At 27.1% G+C, this 23834-nt stretch overlaps 1 protein-coding gene across 1 annotated transcript in view; it reads left to right on the top strand.

Annotated features, from left to right (window-relative positions):
• LOC142228628 (uncharacterized) overlaps positions 1 to 23834 on the top strand; it is a 139191-nt gene that overhangs the window by 108318 nt on the left and 7039 nt on the right. Inside the window, 5 exon segments of the mRNA XM_075299123.1 lie at positions 12887 to 13114; positions 13215 to 13466; positions 18511 to 18629; positions 18787 to 19062; positions 19145 to 19477. Coding sequence (XP_075155238.1) covers positions 12887 to 13114; positions 13215 to 13466; positions 18511 to 18629; positions 18787 to 19062; positions 19145 to 19477 — 1208 coding nt within the window.

Raw genomic sequence — 23834 nt, 5'->3', positions numbered from 1 at the left:
AAATTTTATCAAAATTTTATTTCTATAGAAAAAGTTTGTGAAAATTTTGTCAAAAATTTATTTCTATAGAAAATTTTGTCAAAATTTTATTTCTATAGAACAATTTTGTCAAAATTTTATTTCTACAGAAAATTTTGTGAAGATTTTATTTCTATAGAAAATTTTGTCAAAATTTTATTTCTATAGAAAATTTTGTCAAAATGTTTTTTCTATAGAAAATTTTATTTCTATAGAAAAGATTGTCAAAATTTTATTTCTATAGAAAATAATGTCAAAATTTTATTTCTGTAGAAAATTTTGTCAAGATTTTATTTCTATAGACGATTTTGTCAAAATTTTATTTCTATAGACAATTTTGTCAAAATTTTTAGTTCTATAGAAAATTTTGTCAAAATTGTATTTCTATAGAAAATTTTGTCAAAATTTTATTTCTATAGAAAAAATTGTCAAAATTTTATTTCTATAGAAAATAATGTCAAAATTTTATTTCTATAGAAAATTTTGTCAAGATTTTATTTCTATAGACAATTTTGTCAAAATTTTTAGTTCTATAGAAAATTTTGTCAAAATTGTATTTCTATAGAAAATTTTGTCAATATTTTATTTCTATAGAAAATTTAGTCAAAATTTTATTTGTATAGAAAATTTTATTTTTATAAAAAATTTTGTCAAAATTTTATATTTATAGAAAATTTTGTCAAAATTGTATATTTATAGAAAATTTTGTCAAGATTTCATTTCTATAGAAAATTTTGTCAAGATTTCATTTCTATAGAAAATTTTGTCAAGATTTCATTTCTATAGAAAATTTTGTCAAAATGATATCTCTATAGAAATTTTTGTCAAAATTTTATATCTATAGAACATTTTGTCAAAATTTTATTTCTATAAAAAATTTAGTCAAAATTTCATTTCTATAGAAAATTTAGTCCAAATTTTATTTCTATAGAAAATTTTGTCCAAATTTTATTTCTATAGAAAATTTTGTTAAAATTTTATTTCTATAGAAAATTTTTTCAATATTTTATTTCTATAGAAAATTTTGTCAAAATTTTATTACTATAGAAAATTTTGTCAAAATTTTATGTGTATAGAAAATTTTGTCAAAATTTTATTTCTATAGAAAAATTTGTCATAATGTTATTTCTATAGAAAATTTTGTCAAAATTTTATTTCTATAGAAAATTTTGTCAAAATTTTATTTCTATAGAAAATTTTGTCAAAATTTTATTTCTATAGAAAATTTTGTCAAAATGTTATTTCTATAGAAAATTTTGTCACAATTTTATTTGTATAGAAAATTTTGTCAAGATATTATTTATATATATTTTATATCTATCGAAAATTTTGTCAAAATTTTATTTCTATTGGAAATTTTATCAAAATTTTATTTCTATAGAAAATTTAGTCCAAATTTTATTTCTATAGAAAATTTAGTCCAAATTTTATTTCTATAGAAAATTTTGTCAAAATTTTATTTCTATAGAAAATTTTGTTAAAATTTTATTTCTATAGAAAATTTTGTCAATATTTTATTTCTATAGAAAATTTTGTCAAAATTTTATTTCTATAGAAAAGATTGTCAAAATTTTATTTCTAAGAAAATAATGTTAAAATTTTATTCCCATAGAAAACATTGTCAAAATTTTATTTCTATAAAAAATTTTGTCAAAATTTTATTTCTATAGATTTTTTTGTAGACTCCTAAAAGTATGCAGCGTTGGTTTATTTTAGAATAAAAATGGACATTTGTTCATGTTTCTCAAGCATTTGTTAAATTCAATTTTATTTTCATTTCCTTAACATTTCTCCAAATAATTTTCCTATTTTGCAATGACATCTCTTATCCTATACACACACACACCCAATTAAAAGTATGCCACAATATGGAGGTAGCCGGTAAAAATGACAACGTGGTATCGAGCTTGACAACAACACTGAACAAACATTCTAATTTTTTCAAACTAACCTGACTAAATGTTTGCATGCAGATGAACCTTTATTTTCTCTCTACGCTGAATCTTTGTTTTTTTGTGCTCTTTGTATGAAGTGTGGGACAAATGAGATGCACGTACATGCTTACATTTGCATGCACATGTTTTTATGTCCTTACCCCCAAAACGCCCCATAAACACTGGAAACCATGCCTGTGAAACCATCCAAAGTATGTCTGTGCGTTTAATTTGACACCATTACCCTTTGAGCCATACACGTTTTGTTAGTTCGAGGTTTTTTTGGGAGGGACACCTCGAAAAGTTGCTTCTAGTTGAGATAAGTTTGAATTGGAACATTTAATCCGATACTACCACATACCACATGGTACGAACTAAAGTTGTTCTCTAATTCAATTAATGGAATGCTATTAGCGTTTAGTCACTCTAATTCGTAATGCGCGAATGTACTTTCAGGGTATTGTGGAGAATTTGAATAGCACTGGATTGACAATGAAGATGACCAGAAAATGTGACAATTGATAGGATATTTAGAGGAGCAGAGAATGTCTTTAAAAACTTATGGTTGAAATTGGACAGCGATTAGATTTGAAAAAGGGCAATTTACCTTTTTAAAGCAACTGGCGCCCAACTTGAAAACGATTGTATATATTAATGCTTATGAAGTGATGGATTTAATTTTGAATTGAAACCGTACAATATTACCAACGTGCAAGACGAAACCCATATCTGTGATTTCAAAAAACTGGCGCCCAACTTGAAAATTGATTTAATTTGTAACTATATTTCTTGAAACTTTTTTTCATCAAAGATGCAATTAAATGTTAACGAGTTAAATTTTTAAATGTAATAGTTTTAATATCGTATGTACTTTCGAGTTTGCTCCCGAAGTTTCTATGTTATGAGAGCATGTTTAACTAAAATTAAATTATTAAGCGTTGCTAGTTATGAACCCAGTTAAAAATCAATTGGAACCAAGGTTGCCATCCGAGCTAAAACTAACCTACCAAAATTTTAATTAAATTTTACCAAAAAACTACCAAATAAAAAAAATTTGTTTTACAGAATTTGATCATATTTTAGAGGTTTTTATGGAAAAAATGTTTCTTCAAAAGCAGTGGTTTATAATTTTATTTTAGAAGTTGACTTAATATTTTTTTTATCACTCCTAAAAGCGATAATTTATTTGAGTGAGACTTTGATAGTAAGGCCTAACACAAAATGTTGAATTTTTAAAGTTATTTATAGAAAATTTAATCATAGTTTTATTTCTATAGATTTTTTTCAAAGTTTTATTCCCATAGAAAATTTTGTCAAAATTGTATTTCTATAGAAAATTTTGTCAATTTTTTTGTAGAAAGCTTTGTCCAAAAAAAAAAAAATATAGAAAATTGTCTAAAAATTTTATTTCTATAGAAAATTTTGTCAAATTTTTATTTCTATAGAAAATTTTGTCAAAATTTTATTCCTATAGAATTTTTTTTTCAAAATTTTATTTCTATAGAAAATTTTGTCAAAATGTTATTTCTATAGAAAATTTTCTCAAAATTTTATTTCTATAGAAAATTTTATCAAAATTTTATTTCTATAGAAAAATTTTGTGAAAATTTTATTTCTATAGAAAATTTTGTCAAAATATTATTTCTATAGAAAATTTTGTCAAAAAATTATTTCTATAGAAAATTTTGTCAAAATTTTTTTTCTATAGAAAAATTTTTCAAAATTTTATTTCTATAGAAAATTTTCTCACAATTTTATTTCTATAGAAAATTTTCTCAAAATTTTATTTCTATTGATTTTTTTTTGGCAAATTTTTTTTTAAGAATATTTTGTAAAAATTTTACTTCTATAGAAAATTTTATCAAAAATTTATTTCTATAGAAAATTTTGTCAAAAATTATTTCTATAGAAAATTTTGTCAAAATTTTATTTCTATAGAAAATGTTTTCAAAATTTTAGTTCTATAGAAAATTTTCTCAAAACTTTATTTCTATATAAAATTTTGTGAAAATTTTATTTCTATAGAAAATTTTGTTAAAATATTATTTCTATAGAAAATTTTGTCAAAAAATTATTTCTATAGAAAATTTTGTCAAAATTTTATTTCTATAGAAAATTTTGTCAAAATTTTATTTCTATAGAAAATTTTTTCAAAACTTTATTTCTATATAAAATTTTGGGAAAATTTTATTTCTATAGAAAATTTTGTGAAAATTTTATTTCTACAGAAAATGTTGTCAAAATTTTATTTCTATAGAAAATTTTGTCAAAATTTTATTTCTATAGAAAATTTTGTAAAAATATTATTTCTATAGAAAATTTTGTCAAAAAATTATTTCTATAGAAAATTTTGTCAAAATTTTATTTCTATAGAAAATGTTTTCAAAAAATTATTTCTATAGAAAATTTTGTCAAAATTTTATTTCTATAGAAAATGTTTTCAAAATTTTATTTCTATAGAGAATTTTCTCAAAACTCTATTTCTATAGAAAATTTTGTTAAAATATTATTTCTATAAAAAATTTTGTCAAAAAATTATTTCTATAGAAAATTTTGTCAAAATTTTATTTCTATAGAAAATTTTGTCAAAATTTTATTTCTATAGAAAAATTTTTCAAAACTTTATTTCTATATAAAATTTTGTGAAAATTTTATTTCTATAGAAAAATTTTGTGAAAATTTTATTTCTATTGAAAATTTTGTGAAAATTTTATTTCTACAGAAAATTTTGTCAAAATTTTATTTCTATAAGAAATTTTGTGAAAATTTTATTTCTATAGAAAATTTTGTCAGATTTTTATTTCTATAAGAAATTTTGTCAAAATGTTATTTCTATAGAAAATTTTCTCAAAATTTTATTTCTATAGAAAATTTTATCAAAATTTTATTTCTATACACACAAAAAAATTTTTTTCTGATTCAATCACGAAATTAATTGATCCAATTAATTTTTAATTGAAATGTCTTCAATCACAGAAATGATAGTATCAATTAAAAAATTAATTGAAGGTCAATTAAAAAGTTAATTGATCCAATTAAAAAATTAATTGATACTATTATTTTTGTGATTGATTTTTGTTTCAATTAAAAAATTTGTTGAATCAATTAAATTTTTAATTGAATATTTTTTAAAACTCAATTAAAATTTTAATTGGAAAAATTTTGTGAAATTTTTTTTGTGTGTAGAAAAATTTTGTGAAAATTTTATTTCTATAGAAAATTTTGTCAAAATATTATTTCTATAGAAAATTTTGTCAAAAAATTATTTCTATAGAAAATTTTGTCAAAATTTTTTTTCTATAGAAAAATTTTTCAAAATTTTATTTCTATAGAAAATTTTCTCACAATTTTATTTCTATAGAAAATTTTCTCAAAATTTTATTTCTATTGATTTTTTTTTGCCAAATTTTTTTTTTAAGAATATTTTGTAAAAATTTTACTTCTATAGAAAATTTTATCAAAAATTTATTTCTATAGAAAATTTTGTCAAAAATTATTTCTATAGAAAATTTTGTCAAAATTTTATTTCTATAGAAAATGTTTTCAAAATTTTAGTTCTATAGAAAATTTTCTCAAAACTTTATTTCTATATAAAATTTTGTGAAAATTTTATTTCTATAGAAAATTTTGTTAAAATATTATTTCTATAGAAAATTTTGTCAAAAAATTATTTCTATAGAAAATTTTGTCAAAATTTTATTTCTATAGAAAATTTTGTCAAAATTTTATTTCTATAGAAAATTTTTTCAAAACTTTATTTCTATATAAAATTTTGTGAAAATTTTATTTCTATAGAAAATTTTGTGAAAATTTTATTTCTACAGAAAATGTTGTCAAAATTTTATTTCTATAGAAAATTTTGTCAAAATATTATTTCTATAGAAAATTTTGTGAAAATTTTATTTCTATAGAAAATTTTGTAAAAATATTATTTCTATAGAAAATTTTGTCAAAAAATTATTTCTATAGAAAATTTTGTCAAAATTTTATTTCTATAGAAAATGTTTTCAAAAAATTATTTCTATAGAAAATTTTGTCAAAATTTTATTTCTATAGAAAATGTTTTCAAAATTTTATTTCTATAGAAAATTTTCTCAAAACTCTATTTCTATAGAAAATTTTGTGAAAATTTTATTTCTATTGAAAATTTTGTGAAAATTTTATTTCTACAGAAAATTTTGTCAAAATTTTATTTCTATAAGAAATTTTGTGAAAATTTTATTTCTATAGAAAATTTTGTCAGATTTTTATTTCTATAAGAAATTTTGTCAAAATTTTATTTCTATAGAAAAATATTGTGAAAATTTTGTCAAAATTTTATTTCTATAGAAAATTTTGTCAAAATTTTATTTCTATAAGAAATTTTGTCAAAATTTTATTTCTATAGAAAAATTTTGTGAAAATTTTATTTCTATTGAAAATTTTGTCAAAATATTATTTCTATAGAAAATTTTGTCAAAAAATTATTTCTATAGACAATTTTGTCAAAATTTTATTTCTATAGACAATTTTGTCAAGATTTTATTTCTATAGACAATTTTGTCAAAATTTTATTTCTATAGAAAATTCACTCAATTTTTGTTCTTATAGAAAATTTTGTGAAAATTTTATTTCTATAGAAAATTGTGTCAATATTTTATTTCTATAGAAAATTTACTCAATTTTTGTTTTTATAGAAAATTTTGTCCAAATTTTATTTCTATAGAAAATTTACTCAATTTTTGTTTTTATAGAAAATTTTGTGAAAATTTTATTTCTATAGAAAATTTTGTCATAATTTTATTTCTATAGAAAATTTACTCAATTTTTGTTTTTATACAAAATTTTGTGAAAATTGTATTTCTATAGAAAATTTTGTCAAAATTTAATATCTATAGAAAATTTACTCAATTTTTGTTTTTATAGAAAAATTTTGTCAAAATTGTATTCCCATCGTAAATTTTGTCAAAATTTTATTCCCATCGAAAATGTTATTAAAATTTTATTTCTATAGAAAATTTACTCAATTTTTGTTTTTATAGAAAATTTTGTCAAAATTTTATTCCCATCGTAAATTTTGTCAAAATGTTATTTCCATCGAAAATTTTGTCAAAATTTTATTTCTATAGAAAATTTTGTCCTATTTTTTTTTTCTATAGAAAATTTTGTCAAAAGTGTATTTCTATAGACAATTTTGTGAAAATTTTATTTCTATAGAAAAATTGTGTGAAAATTTTGTTTCTTTAGAATATTTGGGAAGTACCTCTTAGTTGGAGAGGAATAAGTTGCTAAACCTACCAAAACATCAAGAATTCTACCAATCTACCAAACAGTAAAAAAACTTCCATTTTTGGTAGAATTCTACCATATCTAACTTCTAAAAATTACACAAATAGAAATCCTTACATTCTAACCATATAGTGGTACTTTAATTATCTATAGTTTCAATAAAGTATGACAGTATTACCTAATCCCTAAAAATACTGGCGCCCAATGCATATAAATGACGACTAAAAAAAAGAAACAGAATTACTTGTTTCTTTTGTAAAATAAGGTTTGTGCCACAATAGAATACTAAATGCAGTTGATCGATATATCAACAATTATAAGAAATAGGGTTATAAAGATTTTGGCGCCCAACATATAGTCTCTATAATCACGAAAAATTCTATTTTTCAGAAAAAATTTTCTATATTTCTTGTGAATATAATAATAAAAGATCTAAATCTTCAAAAAACTCGCTGAAATAATTTCATGGGTTGATTTCAATTTAAAATCATAGCAATGAATTTCGATATTTAAATTGAAAATACAAACGATGAATCAATCAAATTCATTATTATTAGCATTTTTCTTATTTATTTATTTTAAGATATAATAGGTGATACCAAATCATGTCTTTTTTATTGAATGTAAATTGCATAAAATTATACTCAGTCTCTTTAGAATTTTTTTCCACCGATAAAGTGAATTGTGAAATTGTTAAGAGAATTATGCTTTCACAAAGATTCTTACATGTTTTAAAAATATTGTCATTTTAATTATTGTAGCAACTCGCCAAGTCGCAACTTTTATCCCACAAAACATCATCAACTTCATATAAAAACTAATAACCCGTCAACTCGATTTATATATGAGTATGTGGTTGTGGCGGTGGCGGCGGTGTAAACAACCATTATTTGTTTGCTTGAAAAATTAAGGAACTTCACTTCAATATTGATATTTAAGTGTTTCCTCCGTTGCCTTTGGAAATTGCTTCATATTACTGTTCCTTAATGACATTTTAGCGTTTATTAGTTTTGGCTGCCTTCATTCGCAAGCACTTAATCTCCTCAATCTTTAATTATTAAAGGCGCTGTCATACGGCATTCATACAGTATTGTAAAGATGAAGATTATGAAAACGTATCTTCTAAGTTAACAAGGAACACTAGTTCACAAAAGTATTCATCACGAGAAGTGAATTGTGAATAACATTAATATGTTAATGGTAAAGTAAAAATAAAATTTTTATGGTTATCGTAAAAAATCTTAATAATTTAATAAAAATGCAAACCCATGAAGCGATGTTAAAAAAAACTGAAATATATCTCTTTTACTTTAGTATTGATTAGAGTTACGTATGCTCTACTATTTAAATCGCAACTTGGTGTAAACTTGTTGTTCTCTTTTGTCTCAAAAAATATTTTCTATTTCAGTATTTTCAAAATATTAAGTTTTTAAGTACATTAAAAAAGGCTCAACGCATTTTCTTTGTTTCAAAAAAATGTCTTGTGTTGGCAGCTAACGTAAAATTATTTTGCAGCACTCAAAGATAATGTAATATAATGAAAACTTTTACTAATACATAAGATATATGTTGACAGTAACGACAACTATACACACTTTTGTTGTTCTGAACAGTATTGTAATATGTAAAACAAGTATAAACGGCCGTAAGTTCGGCCAGGCCGAATCTTATGTACCCTCCACCATGGATTGTGTAGAAACTTCTACGAAAGACTGTCACCCACAATCGAATTACTTGGGTTGTGGTATCTTAAATCGTTTTCTAAATTGTGAGTTAGTCCATACGTGGTATATATTAGACAAAAAAGGTGTGTGTAGGTAAGTCTACAAATAATTACGAATCGATATGGACTTTTGCACGGTACATAGGGAGCCAGAATTGAAATATGAGGGTCGCTTATATGGGGGCTATATACAATTATTGATATGGACTAATTTTTGCGTGATTGGGGATCGATTTATCTGAGGGCTATATATAACTATAGACCGATATGGACCTAGTTAGGCATGGTTGTTAACGGCACAATGTACCAAATTTCAACTGACTCGGATGAAATTTGCTCCTCCAAGAGGCTCCAAAACCAAATCTCGGGATCGGTTTATATGGGGGCTATATATTATTATGGACTGATATGGACCACTTTTGACATGGTTGTTAAATATCATATACTATCACCACGTACAAAATTTCAACCAGATCGGATGAATTTTGCTTCTCCAAAAGGCACCGGAGGTCAAATCTGTGGGTCGTTTTATATGGGTGCCATATATAATTATGGACTGATATGAACCAATTCCTGCATGGTTGTTGGATACCATATACTACTTGATACCAAATTTCAACCGAATCGGATGAATTTTGCTCTTCCAAGAAGCTCCGGAGGTCAAATCTGGGAATCGGTTTATATGGGGGCTATTTATAATTATGGACCGATTTCGATCACTTTTTGCATTGGTGTTTGAGGCCATACATTAAAACCACGTACCAAATTTCAACTGAATAAGAAGAATTTTGGTCTTCCAAGAGACTCCGGAGGTCAAATCTGGGGATCGGCTTATATGGGAGCTATATATTATTATGGACTGATAGGAACCAATTCCTGCATGGTTGTTGGATACCCTATACTAACATCACGTACCAAATTTCAACCGAATGAGAAGAATTTTGCTCTTCCAAGGTGCTCCGGAGGTCAAATCTGGGGATCGGTTTATATGGGGCCTATATATAATTATGGACCGATATCGATCAATTTTTGCGTGGGTGTTTGAGGCCAAATATTAACATCATGTACCAAATTTCAACTGAATCACATGAATTTTGGTCTTCCAAGAGGCTCCGGAGGTCAAATCTGGTGATAGGTTTATATGGGGCCTATATATAATTATGGACCGATATGGACCAATTTTTGCATGGTTGTTAGACACCATATACTAACACCATGTACCAAATTTCAGCCGGATCGGATGAAAATTGTTTCTCTTAGAGGCTCTGCAAGCCAAATCGGGGTATCGGTTTATATGGGGGCTATATATAATTATGGACCGATGTGGATTTTTGCATGGTTGTTAGAGACCATATACTAACACCATGTACCAAATTTCAGCCGGATCGGATGAAATTTGCTTCTCTTAGAGGCCTCGCAATCCAAATTTGGGGGTCCGTTTATATGGGGGCTATACGTAAAAGTGGACCGATATAGCCCATTTGCAATACCATCCGACCTACATCAATAGCAACTACTTGTGCCAAGTTTCAAGACGATAGCTTGTTTCGTTCGGAAGTTAGCGTGATTTCAACAGACGGACGGACATGCTCAGATCGACTCAGAATTTCACCACGACCCAGAATATATATACTTTATGGGGTCTTAGAGCAATATTTCGATGTGTTACAAACGAATGACAAAGTTAATATACCCCCATCCTATGGTGGAGGGTATAATAATCTATCAAAACTTAGGGGAAATTTTGCCAATAAAGTACCAATCAAAAAATTCTTATTTTGCAAAATGTTATTTCTATAGAAAATTTTTTCAAAATCTTATTTCTATGGAAAATTTTACCAAAATTTTGTTTTCATAGAAAATTTTGTCAAAATTTTATTTTCATAGAAAATTTTGTCAAAATTTTATTTCAATAGAAAATTTTGTCAAAATTTTATTTCAATAGCAAATATTATTTTTATTTTATTTCCATAGAAAATTGTGTCAAAATTTTATTTGTATAGAAAATTTTATCAAAATTCTATTTTTATACAAATTTTTATCAAAATTTTATTTCTATACAAAATTTGGTCAATATTTTATTTCTATAGAAAATTTTATCAAAATTTGATTTCTATAGAAAATTGTATTTGTATAGAAAATTTTGTCTATATTTTATTTCTATAGGAAATTTTGTCAAAATTGTATTTCTATAAAAAAACTTTGCCAAAATTTTAATTCTATAAAAAAATTTTGTCAAAATTTTATTTCTATAGAAAATATTAACAAAATTTTATTTCTATAAAAAAATTTTGTCAAAATTTTATTTCTATAGAAAAAATTTTGTTGTCAAAATGTGCACCTTTTAGTTGGAGAGAAATGGAGAGGAATATTTCAAAAATGTACCATATTTGGTAGAATTCTACCAACTGCGGTAATCGTGGGTATAAAACGTTCTCCTATGGGCAGAGTCCAAAGTGGGCTAATGCGAGAAATTTTTCACACGGTCTTTTAAATCAAAAGAGAACATAAGCCCTAATTTTATTTTGGGGTCGATTTTTATGCTTCAGTTATATTTGTTGGGGCTCATATTCATTATGAAGTGTCGTCTCACATTTTTGGCCCTGTTTCATTTGAGTTTTGGGGCTCATTTTCCTGAGGTTAATTTTCATACCGCCATAGTATGCATATGAAATTGGCGCCCAACGAAAATACATAATCCCATTTGTTACTATTCCTCTTATGTACATTAATACCATTCTCCCGAATATATTTTCGCAAAAAATTTTTTTTAGAAAGTATTCTCTAAATCATAGCTTTGCTCTTTACTGTACAGAACCATTGAAAGTCATGTATCCTACCTACATGGGAGACATATTAAATAATGACTTAAATACTTCGCCATTATTAAAACTTCAGAGTAGTTATTAACGAACAAACAGGACCCAAAACATTAACATGGCTGTGATAAAAAAATTAGAAATTCCCATAAAAAAATAAAAAAAAAACAAAGATAGTAGATAAAATTTTGTGTAGATTTCGTAATGGTAGAAACTTTAAGGTATCATAAATATGTAATAAAGAATATGGGTTACATGGTCTCACTGCTGCTTAATCAATATAAAAAAATTCACATTTCATTCTTGGTCCCTTGAATGAAATCGTGTATCTTTGTTCTAAAGGGGTTTTGCTTAAAAGCAAAATAATAAAAAAATAAGTCATAGATACTAAGCCGTTGACATATTTATCTTTCTTCTATATACAAATAATTCACAATAATCACTTACCCCTTAAAACCAAGAACTGGCGCCCAACGAGAATAGATGATGGCTGAAAAAAATAAATATTTCTTAGTAAATAATTTTTTATTAAATTTATAATTTATTGCTAACTGTATATTCATTTCATTGTTCATGTTATTCCTAATAATATACCATTGTGAATTGATATAAATTACTATTGTGAATCAAGGAAACGACCAATTTTATTTATTAGTTGTTTACTAGATTTCTTGTGATATCAATGGCAATTAATTCACAATAATCCAGAATTACATAATTTCCAGTAATACATTAATAATGTTCTATTGTGAATTGATATAAAATATTATCGAGGAAGCATCCAAATGTATTTATTGGCTAAATTTAATGTTATATCATTTGTATGAAATTCCCAAATAATCTTCTACCATAAACACATAAAGAAATTTTTTTTTTAATTTAACTTCAATTTCTAGTAAATATCCTTACCCATATTGATGTACATTCCTTGTTATTGGCTTATACTGTTAGCGTAGGCCATCTCTTGCAAAACACCCATACACCCATACCCATATAAACTTTCCAAAGATGTTTATTGCGAAACTTGTCGACAAATTTATTAAAACTAATTAAACTAAGAAAAATAATTAACCATTTCCATCTTCTACCTACCTACTAACCCCCCCTTTGTACTTCACTTTCAGACTGAGGCGATAAAAAATGATCTCGAAACGAAAATGCTTCAACATCGACTTGAGGCCCAAATAGAAAAGGTCCAATATAACCAAACGGCTGTAATGCTGTTGATTGAAACATGCGGCCTGGTACGAGAGAATACATCTCGTGCCGTAACTAGCCTGGATAATATGGTGCTATATTTTATGAAAACCAAAGGCAGTGAAAATGATACATCTCTCATGGGTCTATTGTATGTAAGTATTGGGTGGAGTAGAGAAGATTTAGCAGGAGTTTATCAGAAGCTGCTTATTATTAATCCCAAAACAAATTTAATTTTTGCAATTTTCTTTTTAGCTGGGCGAACTCTATGAATCAATACGATGGCCTGCCACTTTGGGTTTTCTAACAATATTACTTTTACTCTGTACGGTATTGGTTATTGGCGTGGCCCGTCGTTCACGCTGTGCTTTAATCTTCTTTAGTGTGGCTGGTTTATTCTGCATTATTATCTGTTGGCTATTGGCTGGTGTCTATCTGGCATCATCGGTGGCGGCTGGAGATTTTTGCATGAGACCTCATGAATATATGTGCCGACAAGTTGGCATGGTAAGTTGAATGATAGTTTTTTAAGTTGTATGAGGGAAATACATATTTGTAAGAAAGCTGATTCAAATTCAAGAAACAAACGAAGCGATAAAAATGGCGCCCAACGTGGACCAAAGAAAATGATAATGAATTCTGAGGTCATATGACAATTAGTTTGTTACTGTTGCATATTTTAATATCGTAATTTTTTATGAATTTCCAGCATTTGTTTTTTTTTAATGACGCAAAAAAAGAAACATTTTGTTTCAATATGACGAAATGGCGCCCAGCGGGGGCATATACACGCAGAGAAGGAATATGATCACCTCAAACATGTTTCAAGAGCAAAATGTTATTTTTGTATGGTAACCATGTAACATGTTTGTCACTAAAATGTTATTTTCTCGTCAAATATAACCTGCTTGTCGAAATCAGATACATGATTTCCGAGAAAATAACATAGTTGCGAAAACCATGTTACATGGCCACCACCCAAAAATAACATTTTGCTCTTAAAACATGTTTGAGGTGATCATATTCCTTCTCTGGGTGTACACAGAAAAAATATCTTTGTCTTCAATTACAAAATTAATTGATCCAAATCATTTTTTATTGAAATGTCTTCAGTCACAGAAATAATGGTATCAACCACCAAATTCAATTAAAATATTAATTATTCCAATTAACAAATTAATTAATAAAATTAGTTTTTGAAATTGATTTTTGTATCAATTAAAAAAAAAAAAGTTTAAACCAATTCAATTTTCAATTGAATAATTTTGAAACTCAATTAAAATTTTAATTGAAAAATTTTTGGGATATTTTTTTCTGTGTATCCAATCGAAACAATCTATGCATTTTGTAAAAAGAAATTTGTAACAAGAAATACTGAAATTCTATGAGATAACTCCATAGCGCTATGCAGTGAAATTTATATAGAAAATTTTGTGAAAATTTTATTTCTATAGAAAATTTTGTGAACATTTTATTTCTATAGAAAATTTTGTGAAAATTTTATTTCTATAGAAAATTTTGTGAAAATTTAATTTTATAGAAGATTTTGTCAAAATTTTATTTCTATAGAAAAATTTTCCAATATTTTACTTCTATGGAAAATTTTTTGTGAAAATTTTATTTCTATAGAAAATTTTGTGAAAATTTTTTTCTATTGAAAATTTTATTTCTATACAAAATTTTTCCAATATTTTATTTCTATGGAAAATTTTGCCAAATCTTTATTTCTATGGAAAATTTCGCCAAAATTTTATTTCTATAGAAAATTTTATCAAAATGTTATTTCTGTAGAAAGTGTTGACAAAATATTATTTCTATTTTGACAAAATTTTATTTCTATGGAAAATTTTGACAAAATTTTATTTCTATAGAAAATTTTGACAACATTTTATTTCTATAATTTTACAAAATTTTATTTTTTTAGGAAATTCTGTCAAAATTTTAATTGTCGTTAAAAATTTTTTTTCTATAGAAAATTTTGTCAATTTTTTTTGCTATAGAAATTTTGTGAATTTTTTATTTCTATAGAAATTTTTGACAAAATATTATTTCTATGGAAAATTTCGCCAAAATTTTATTTCTATAGAAAATTTTGATAACATTTTATTTCTATTTTTTTACAAAATTTTATTTTTTTTATGAAATTCTGTCAAAATTTTATTTCCATAGAAAATTTTGTCACAATTTTACTTCTATAGAAAATGTCGTTAAAAATTTATTTCTATAGAAAATTTTGTAAAAATTTCATTTTGATAGAAAAATTTTGGCAAAATTTCATTTCTTTTGAAAATTCTGTTAAAATTTCATTTCTATAGAAAGTTATCGCAAAATTTTATTTCTATATAAAATTTTTACAATTTTTTTTCTATACAAAATTTTTCCATAATTTTGTATCTATACAAAAAAATGTTTTAAAGTTTGTTTCTGTAAAAAAATTTGACAAAATTTTATTTCTATAGAAATTTTTTTTTTAAATTTTATTTCTTTAGAAAATGTCAAAATTTTGAAAAAATTATGGATTTGACGAGAATGGACCAAAATCAACCAAATTCCATTTGGTCCGACCATCGAACCAAATTTAAAAAATATTTGTTTGGACCAATTTTGGTCCGATCGGCAACCCTGGTATAAATATAGGAAGCGTTTTACTTCTATAGAAAATGTCGTTAAAAATTTATTTCTATAGAAAATTTTGTCAAAATTTCATTTTAATAGAAAAATTTTGTCAAAATTTCTTCTCTTTAGGAAATGCTGTTAAAATTTCATTTCTATAGAAAGTTACGGTAAAATTTTATTTATTTCTATATAAAATTTGTACAATTTTTTTCTATACAAAATTTTTGCATAATTTGTATCTATACAAAAAAATGTTTTAAAGTTTATTACTGTACAAAATTTTGGCAAAATTTTATTTCTATAGAAAGTTTTGTTTTTTATTTCTATAGAAATTTTTTTCAAAATTTTATTTCTTTAGAAAATTTTGTCAAAATTTAATTTCTAGAGAAAATTTTGAAAAAATTATGGATTTGACGAAAATGGACCTTAATCAAACAAATTCCATTTGGTCCGACCATCGAACCAAATTTAAAAAACATTTGTTGGCACCAATTTTGGTCCGATCGGCAACCCTGGTATAAATATAGGAAGCGTTTTACTTCTATAGAAAATGTCGTTAAAAATTTATTTCTATAGAAAATTTTGTCAAAATTTCATTTTAATAGAAAAATTTTGTCAAAATTTCTTCTCTTTAGGAAATGCTGTTAAAATTTCATTTCTATAGAAAGTTACGGTAAAATTTTATTTATTTCTATATAAAATTTTTACAATTTTTTTCTATACAAAATTTTTGCATAATTTGTATCTATACAAAAAAATGTTTTAAAGTTTATTACTGTACAAAATTTTGGCAAAATTTTATTTCTATAGAAAGTTTTGTTTTTTATTTCTATAGAAATTTTTTTCAAAATTTTATTTCTTTAGAAAATTTTGTCAAAATTTTATTATAGAGAAAATTTTGAAAAAATTATCGATTTGACGAAAATGGACCAAAATCAACCAAATTCCATTTGGTCCGACCATCGAACCAAATTTAAAAAAAATATTTGTTTGGACCAATTTTGGTTCGATCGGCAACCCTGGTATAAATATAGGAAGCGTTTTACTTCTATAGAAAATGTCGTTAAAAATTTATTTCTATAGAAAATTTTGTCAAAATTTCATTTTGATAGAAAAATTTTTGTCAAAATTTCGTTTCTTTAAGAAATTCTGTTAAAATTTCATTTCTATAGAAAGTTATCGCAAAATGTTATTTCTATATAAAATTTTTACAATTTTTTTCTATACAAAATTTTTGCATAATTTTGTATCTATGCAAAAAAATGTTTTAAAGTTTATTTCTGTACAAAATTTTGGCAAAATTTTATTTCTATAGTAAGTTTTGTTTTTTATTTCTTTTTTTTTTCAAAATTTTATTTTTTTAGAAAATGTCAATTTTTTTTTCTTTCAACAGAAAATTTTGAAAAAATCATCGATTTGACGAAAATGGACCAAAATCAACCTAATTCCATTTGGTCCGACCATCGAACCAAATTTAAAAAATATTTTTTGGACCAATTTTGGTCCGATCAGCAACCCTGGTATAAATATAGGAAGCGTTTCGCAAAACGAGGTTGAAGAAAATAGGGGATGTTGTAAATTGCTATATCACACATGTGACCATAATTAATGATGATATGAACCGCTTTTTTGTGACCACAACCTGGAAATTCCGCTTATTTTGAAAGCTGGCGTCCAACGTGGTTAAAAATCTTCAGCCTTAGCAGATATGATCATGGACAACAATTTGACAAGAATTTCTTAAATAGTAAAACCTTTGATCTAAATAACGAACAATTCTCTACTAAAAGCAAATAGATAAATGTAGGAAGCGTTTCGCAAAACTGGCGCCCAACGAGGTGAAAAAAAGGATGTTGTAAATAATGCTCAAATTTAGCCCCTATTAATGATAATATAAAGAGTCACTAAAAATGTTGGTCTTCATGAAACGGATATACCACTTATTTTGAACTTGAACTTGACTTTATTTGAACTTGAACAAAAAACTGGCGCCCAACTAGGTTAAAAATCTTCAGTTTTAGAAGATATGCTGATAGACAAAATGTTGGCAAGAAATTGTAAAATATACCGCGTAAAAATCAGGGATATTGTTAATAATTTACAAATGTGGACAGCAATACTGATGATATCAGAAATTTTGGTTTTCATAAAAGGACTTATTTTAAACTTTAAGAAACTCTTCTAACCTCCACTATGCCTGGAGTGACTATGTGATATTCCAATGTTTTCCTTCTCCTTCTCAAATATCTGGTCTGTGAATATTAAATTACGATTTGTAATTAATGTCATGCAAAAACTATGCAAAAAGAAAATTTGCAATCTCTTTTCTCTAATTCAAGTTGACTTTTACAAGGACAATTTAAACATTTAGTTCAGATTCAACTCAAATGCATTGTTAAAACTATTTTATCCCACTACCATGCCATTATCGAAACTGACAGAAGGAGAACGCACAACAGCGAATTGCAAAAAAAAAGAAATTTTTTTTCACTCACAATAAAAATGGCATTTGTCGTAGTGGCCTGGCTTAGGGCCAATAAACATAACCAACATGCTGTAAATTTCACAAATGTTGTTCAAAAGTTTAGCGTTAGGGGTTTGCAGTTTGTTCGAAACTAAGCTGTGAAACTATGGATGGGGTATCCTAGTCCAAAGTATTTGTGATTGTATATGGCCACCACAAGTAATAACGTATACATCCATTTCATAGACAGTTGGGGCCACCACCATGTTAGGGGACTACTGATAATGGTCATTGTTCTCATTGGTATTAAATATTTTTGGCCACCAGAGAATGGGCAAACAAAAATTTTTGGCAATTTAAGTAGCAAGAGTTTTTTTTTTTGGATAGGAACTTTATTGCAAAATTCTTAAAAATTAAAACTTTTCAGCTTGTTGATTTTTTTTTAATTTTTATATTTGTTTCCCTTTTTAGCGGAGTCCCTATGTGTATTTCCTAAATTGCGGAACTTTGAGAAATCGTTTCATTTTACGCTTAAATGAATCTCGTGATCTGGTGGAACGGGCTCGTGAATCTGTCTCATTAATCGAAAGGTAAGTAGAAAATCAAAGTAGGATTAGAAAACAACACAAAAATGATAAGATTTCTATAAATATAGGAATATGTGATACGATATTCTGGAGACTTGGTTTCTTCAATTTAATTTAATTGGAAATTTTAATAATAAAAATTCGTTTTTTTCCCTCTTAGAATGAGCCAAGAAACCTATCCCCGCATTGATGTCCGTAAAACTTTGGAAGCCATGGATAATGATTTAGAGGAGACGAAACGCAATCTCACTGTCTTATCGGCCACTTTGGATAGACGAGCCATAGATCGCCATTACTCAGAGGCATTGAAGGGTCTCTGTGGAGGTGGTCTTTTAGGTTTAAGCCTTATGATGGTGGCTGGTTTGCTTACCTCATTTTTATTCACCATATTGGTGTATGCTGATTCACATGCCTGGATTTATTTAAGCAAAAGAAGGTATGTCCATCTAAATATTTAAAGATTATGCATCTGTTGATATTTCACCTCCTGCATTGTTTGCGTTTTACTTTCTCCACAGGCCCTCCTTGGATGCCGATAAATCGGAAACTGCTCCCTTATTCCCTTCAAATGCACCAAGTGCCAATATCTCACCCACAGCCCCATCACATCATGGTGGAACACTTAATCGAACGCTACTGCATCATCAGCAAGCCCATGGCATGGGTGTGGGCTCCAGTGGCACCCTGGGTACACGCAGCAATGGCACAGCCAATGGATTGAGATCAGGGTTCGCATCATACAACCATCATCAAAAAACTAACACTATACACGGTGGCGGTATGGGGGGCATTGGTGGTAAACCATCACCCTCACCGCCTCCTCACTATGATGTTGTGGTGCATGGCACAAGGCATGGCTTTTATTAAGTTCTATATAATTTTTTTTTCTTTCATTTTATTTTTATTTTTGGATTTTTTTATGGATTTTATTTAACAGATGTTTTTATAACTGTGGCGTTCGTCCAGTTTGTTTTTTGACGTTTGGCGCGTTTACTTAATTTACATAGACCAACAGAATATATGGTTGGAAAAAAACTCAATTTTACATGTAATTACAATATGCAATGAAAAAAACACAGGATTTAATCTTTTAGTTATGTAGAGCATATGCTGCTAGTTATAATTTAATTAACCTTTATTCCATATCACTTAACCAATGTAAAACAATGGGTACAAATGTCGATAATACAGTTTATCATAAATACAAAGACTATGATATTGGTGAGAAGCAATATCATTGTCATAATGGCAGCACCATATTCACTAGAATAGGATCTACATAACGGTCGATAAAGCTGTCTCATATAAGGCAGGTATAGGAAAATCTCCATACAACTAAGGCCGGATTCTATTTGTTTTGTACATTTTTCGACATGTCTCTGTTCAGAGACGTTGAATGTTGTGGTGTTGAGAAACCTCGTTGAGAGATTTGTGGTTTTCTACGGCCGCTTTTTCATTTCAAAAATTTTTCAGAATATTGCATCAAAGTCAATCTAAACATTTCAAATTGAAATATTAATTTTGGTCATTAGTACTTTTAGTTAATGTGGTATCACAATGGACTGAATAGTCGAAGTGAGCCTGAAACTAAATTGGGCTGCAATTTAATCTAACCTAACGTTTGGTCATTAAACAGTCTACCGTAGTATGAGTTTTCACGTTGTTACCTACATGTTGGCATTTGTTATCTATTTTGACATTTTGGAATGTCTCTGTGGCCCAAGAACCATATCAGGCACTGTGCTTTCTCGTTGAGATATTTTCAATAACCGAGTTCAGGATGGAAAGTACTGAAGTATGCAATTTTCTTAGACTTTCCTACAAATCTTGACCTACGCTGAACCATAACCTAAAAATTCTCGAAATTTGATAGACGAAAATTTCGTATCAATCATTATTAACTTCAAGGTATCATTTTATTTATCTACTTCTCTACTCAAAGAGTAATGGCCGTATTTTATTTTATTTTATTTTTAAAATCTCTTTAATTCACGTCTCTTAACCAACATAGAACAATGGATGAAATGTCGATAATACAGTTCATCGTAATTGTACAAGCAAATTATCTTGGTGAAATGCGAAACCATTGTCATACATGATAAAACCATATTCACTAGAATATGATCTATCGATATTGCCGATAAAGCTGTCCCTATCAGGCAGGTGCCGGAAAGTATCCACGTCAGCCATACACATAAAACCTAAGTCGATTTGTTTTGTGCTATTTTTTGCTTGTGCCTTTGTCCAGAGAGAAGAATATTGTGGTGTTGATCCCATTTTTTATCAATATAAGTAGTGTTCAGCCATTTCGTTGAGAGATTTGTGGTATTCTACGATCGCTTATACATTTAAAAATCTACTGGACTTTTGTATCAATGACAATCTGACCATTTCAAATTAAAAGGCTACTATTAGTCATTCAACATTGTGCTAACCTGCACAGACCTTTATATTTTGTATCTGCTTCGAAATTTTGGTATGTCTTCACACAAAAAAATTTCACGAAAATTTTTCCAATTAAAATTTTAATTGAGTTTTAAAAAAATATTCAATTAAAAATTTAATTGATTCAACTAATTTTTTAATTGAAACAAAAATCAATCACAAAAATAATAGTACCAATTAATTTTTTAATTGGATCAATTAACTTTTTAATTGACCTTCAATTAATTTTTTAATTGATACTATCATTTCTGTGATTGAAGACATTTCCATTAAAAATTAATTGGATCAATTAATTTCGTGATTGAATCAGAAAAATTTTTTTTGTGTGTTTATGCCCCAGGAATCATATTAGGCGCTTCACAGTGGTTCCAAGCCACTTTTTTTGGAAATAATTCTGCAACTTTTGAATGGATAAAGATATCGACATCATTTTCTTTCTTTGTGTGAAAGCTGACTGTATTCCTTACAAAATCCGATGGATTTTAAATTGAAAACCTACACAGAAAGAAGAGTTTTCTTTTCTGAGGAACGAAATTTCAGACAAGCAAATTTTTCTTTTGAAGCTAAGAAATTTTCTTTTAAAGCAAAAAAACAAAATATCAAAGGCGATTGTCTGAATCGCTTAAAAAAAAATGAGGATTTTTTTCTCTAAAAGAAAATAACATACATTATAAGAAAAGGAATTTCGTTTGTCTAAAATTTTGTTCTGGAGGAAAGTATTTTTTTTTTGTATGTGCTTTAGATTAAAAGCTGTAGACTCCACAATTTAAAATTCCAAAGAAAGACAATATTGACTAATTTTTTTATCTAGCAAAAAAATATGGAAATAGGTTCATAAATGCGGATTAAACAAAAAAAAGTAAGGAAAGTCTAAAGTCGGGCGGGGCCGACTATATTATACCCTGCACCACTTTGTAGATCAAAATTTTCGATACCATATCACATCCGTCAAATGTGTTGGGTGCTGAATATATAGAGGTTTGTCCCAAATACATACATTTAAATATCACTCGATTTGGACAGAATTTGATAGACTTCTACAAAATCTATAGACTCAAATTTAAGTCAGCTAATGCACTAGGGTGGAACACAATTTTAGTAAAAAAAATATGGGAAACATTTAAATCTGAAGCAATTTGAAGGAAACTTCGTAAAAGTTTATTTATGATTTATCGCTCGATATATATGTATTAGAAGTTTAAGAAAATTAGAGTCATTTTTACAACTTTTCGACTAAGCAGTGGCGATTTTACAAGGAAAATATTGGTATTTTGACCATTTTTGTCGAAATCAGAAAAACATATATATGGGACCTATATCTAAATCTGAACCGATTTCAATCAAATTTGGCACACTTAACTACACTACTAGTTGTACTCCTAGTGCAAAATTTCAACCAAATTGGGGTAAAACTCTGGCTTTTAGGACCATATTAGTCCATATCGGGAGAAAAATATATATGGAAGCTATATCTAAATCTGAACCGATTTCAATCAAATTTGGCACACATGACTATAATACTAATTGTACTCCTAGTGCAAAATTTCAACCAAATTGGGCCAAAACTCTAGCTTTTAGGACCATATTAGTTCATATCGGGCGAAAAATATATAGGAAGCTATATCTAAATCTGAACCGATTTCAATCAAATTTGGAACACATGAATATATTTACTAATTGTACTCCTAGTGCAAAATTTCACCAAATTGGGCCAAAACTCTGGCTTCTGGGGCCATATAAGTCCATATCGGGCGAAAAATATATATGGGAGCTATATCTAAATCGGAACCGATTTCAATCAAATTTGGCACACATGACTATATTACTAATTGTACTCCTAGTGCAAAATTTCAACCAAATTGGGCCAAAACTCTGGCTTCTGGGGCCATATAAGTCCATATCGGGCGAAAATATATATGGGAGCTATATCTAAATCTGAACCGATTTCAACCAACTTCAAACTTGACTATACGACTAAGTGTTATGTTTGTACAAAATTTCAAGCAAATCGGTATAAAACTCTGGCTGCTGGGTCCATATTAGTGCATATCGGGCGAAAGATATATATGGGAGCTATATCTAAATTTGAACCGATTTCTTCCAAAATCAATAGGGTTCTGTTCTGACCCAAATTAGGAACATGTGCCAAATTTGAAAGCGATTGGACTTATATTGCGACCTAGACTTTGATCACAAAAATGTGTTTACAGACAGACGGACGGACAGACGGACATGGTTATATCGACTAAGGGACCCACCCTGAGCATTATTGCCAAAGACACCATGTATCTATCTCGTCTCTTTCTTGGTGTTACAAACATATGCTCTAACTTATAATACCCTGTTCCACAGTGTGGCGCAGGGTATAACAATTAATATACCCGAGGTGATCTCCTAGGGACCTCCAGACTTTCAAACTTAGAGGAAAACACGTCAGCTTTCACACAAAGAAAAAATATCTATATCCATTCAAATGTGTCTAAATTATTTCCAAAAAAACGATGATTGAACCACAGGAAGCCACCATGGTGCAATGGTAACCATGCCCGCCTTATATACACAGGGTCGTGGGTCAAACCCATTTTCGACCAAACACCAAAAAGTTTTTCAGCGGTGGATTATTCCACCTCAATAATGCTGGTGACATTTCTGAGTGTTTCATAGCATTTCTAATTGGTTCACTGCACGTTCGGACTCGGCTATACAAAGGTCCTTGTCATTGAGCTTAACATAGATCGGGCAGCACTCAGTGGATAAAAGAGT

The sequence above is a fragment of the Haematobia irritans genome, chromosome 3 (genome assembly GCF_050003625.1).
Source record: "Haematobia irritans isolate KBUSLIRL chromosome 3, ASM5000362v1, whole genome shotgun sequence".
NCBI lineage: Eukaryota > Metazoa > Arthropoda > Insecta > Diptera > Muscidae > Haematobia > Haematobia irritans.
This window is presented reverse-complemented; position numbering and strand designations above follow the sequence as displayed.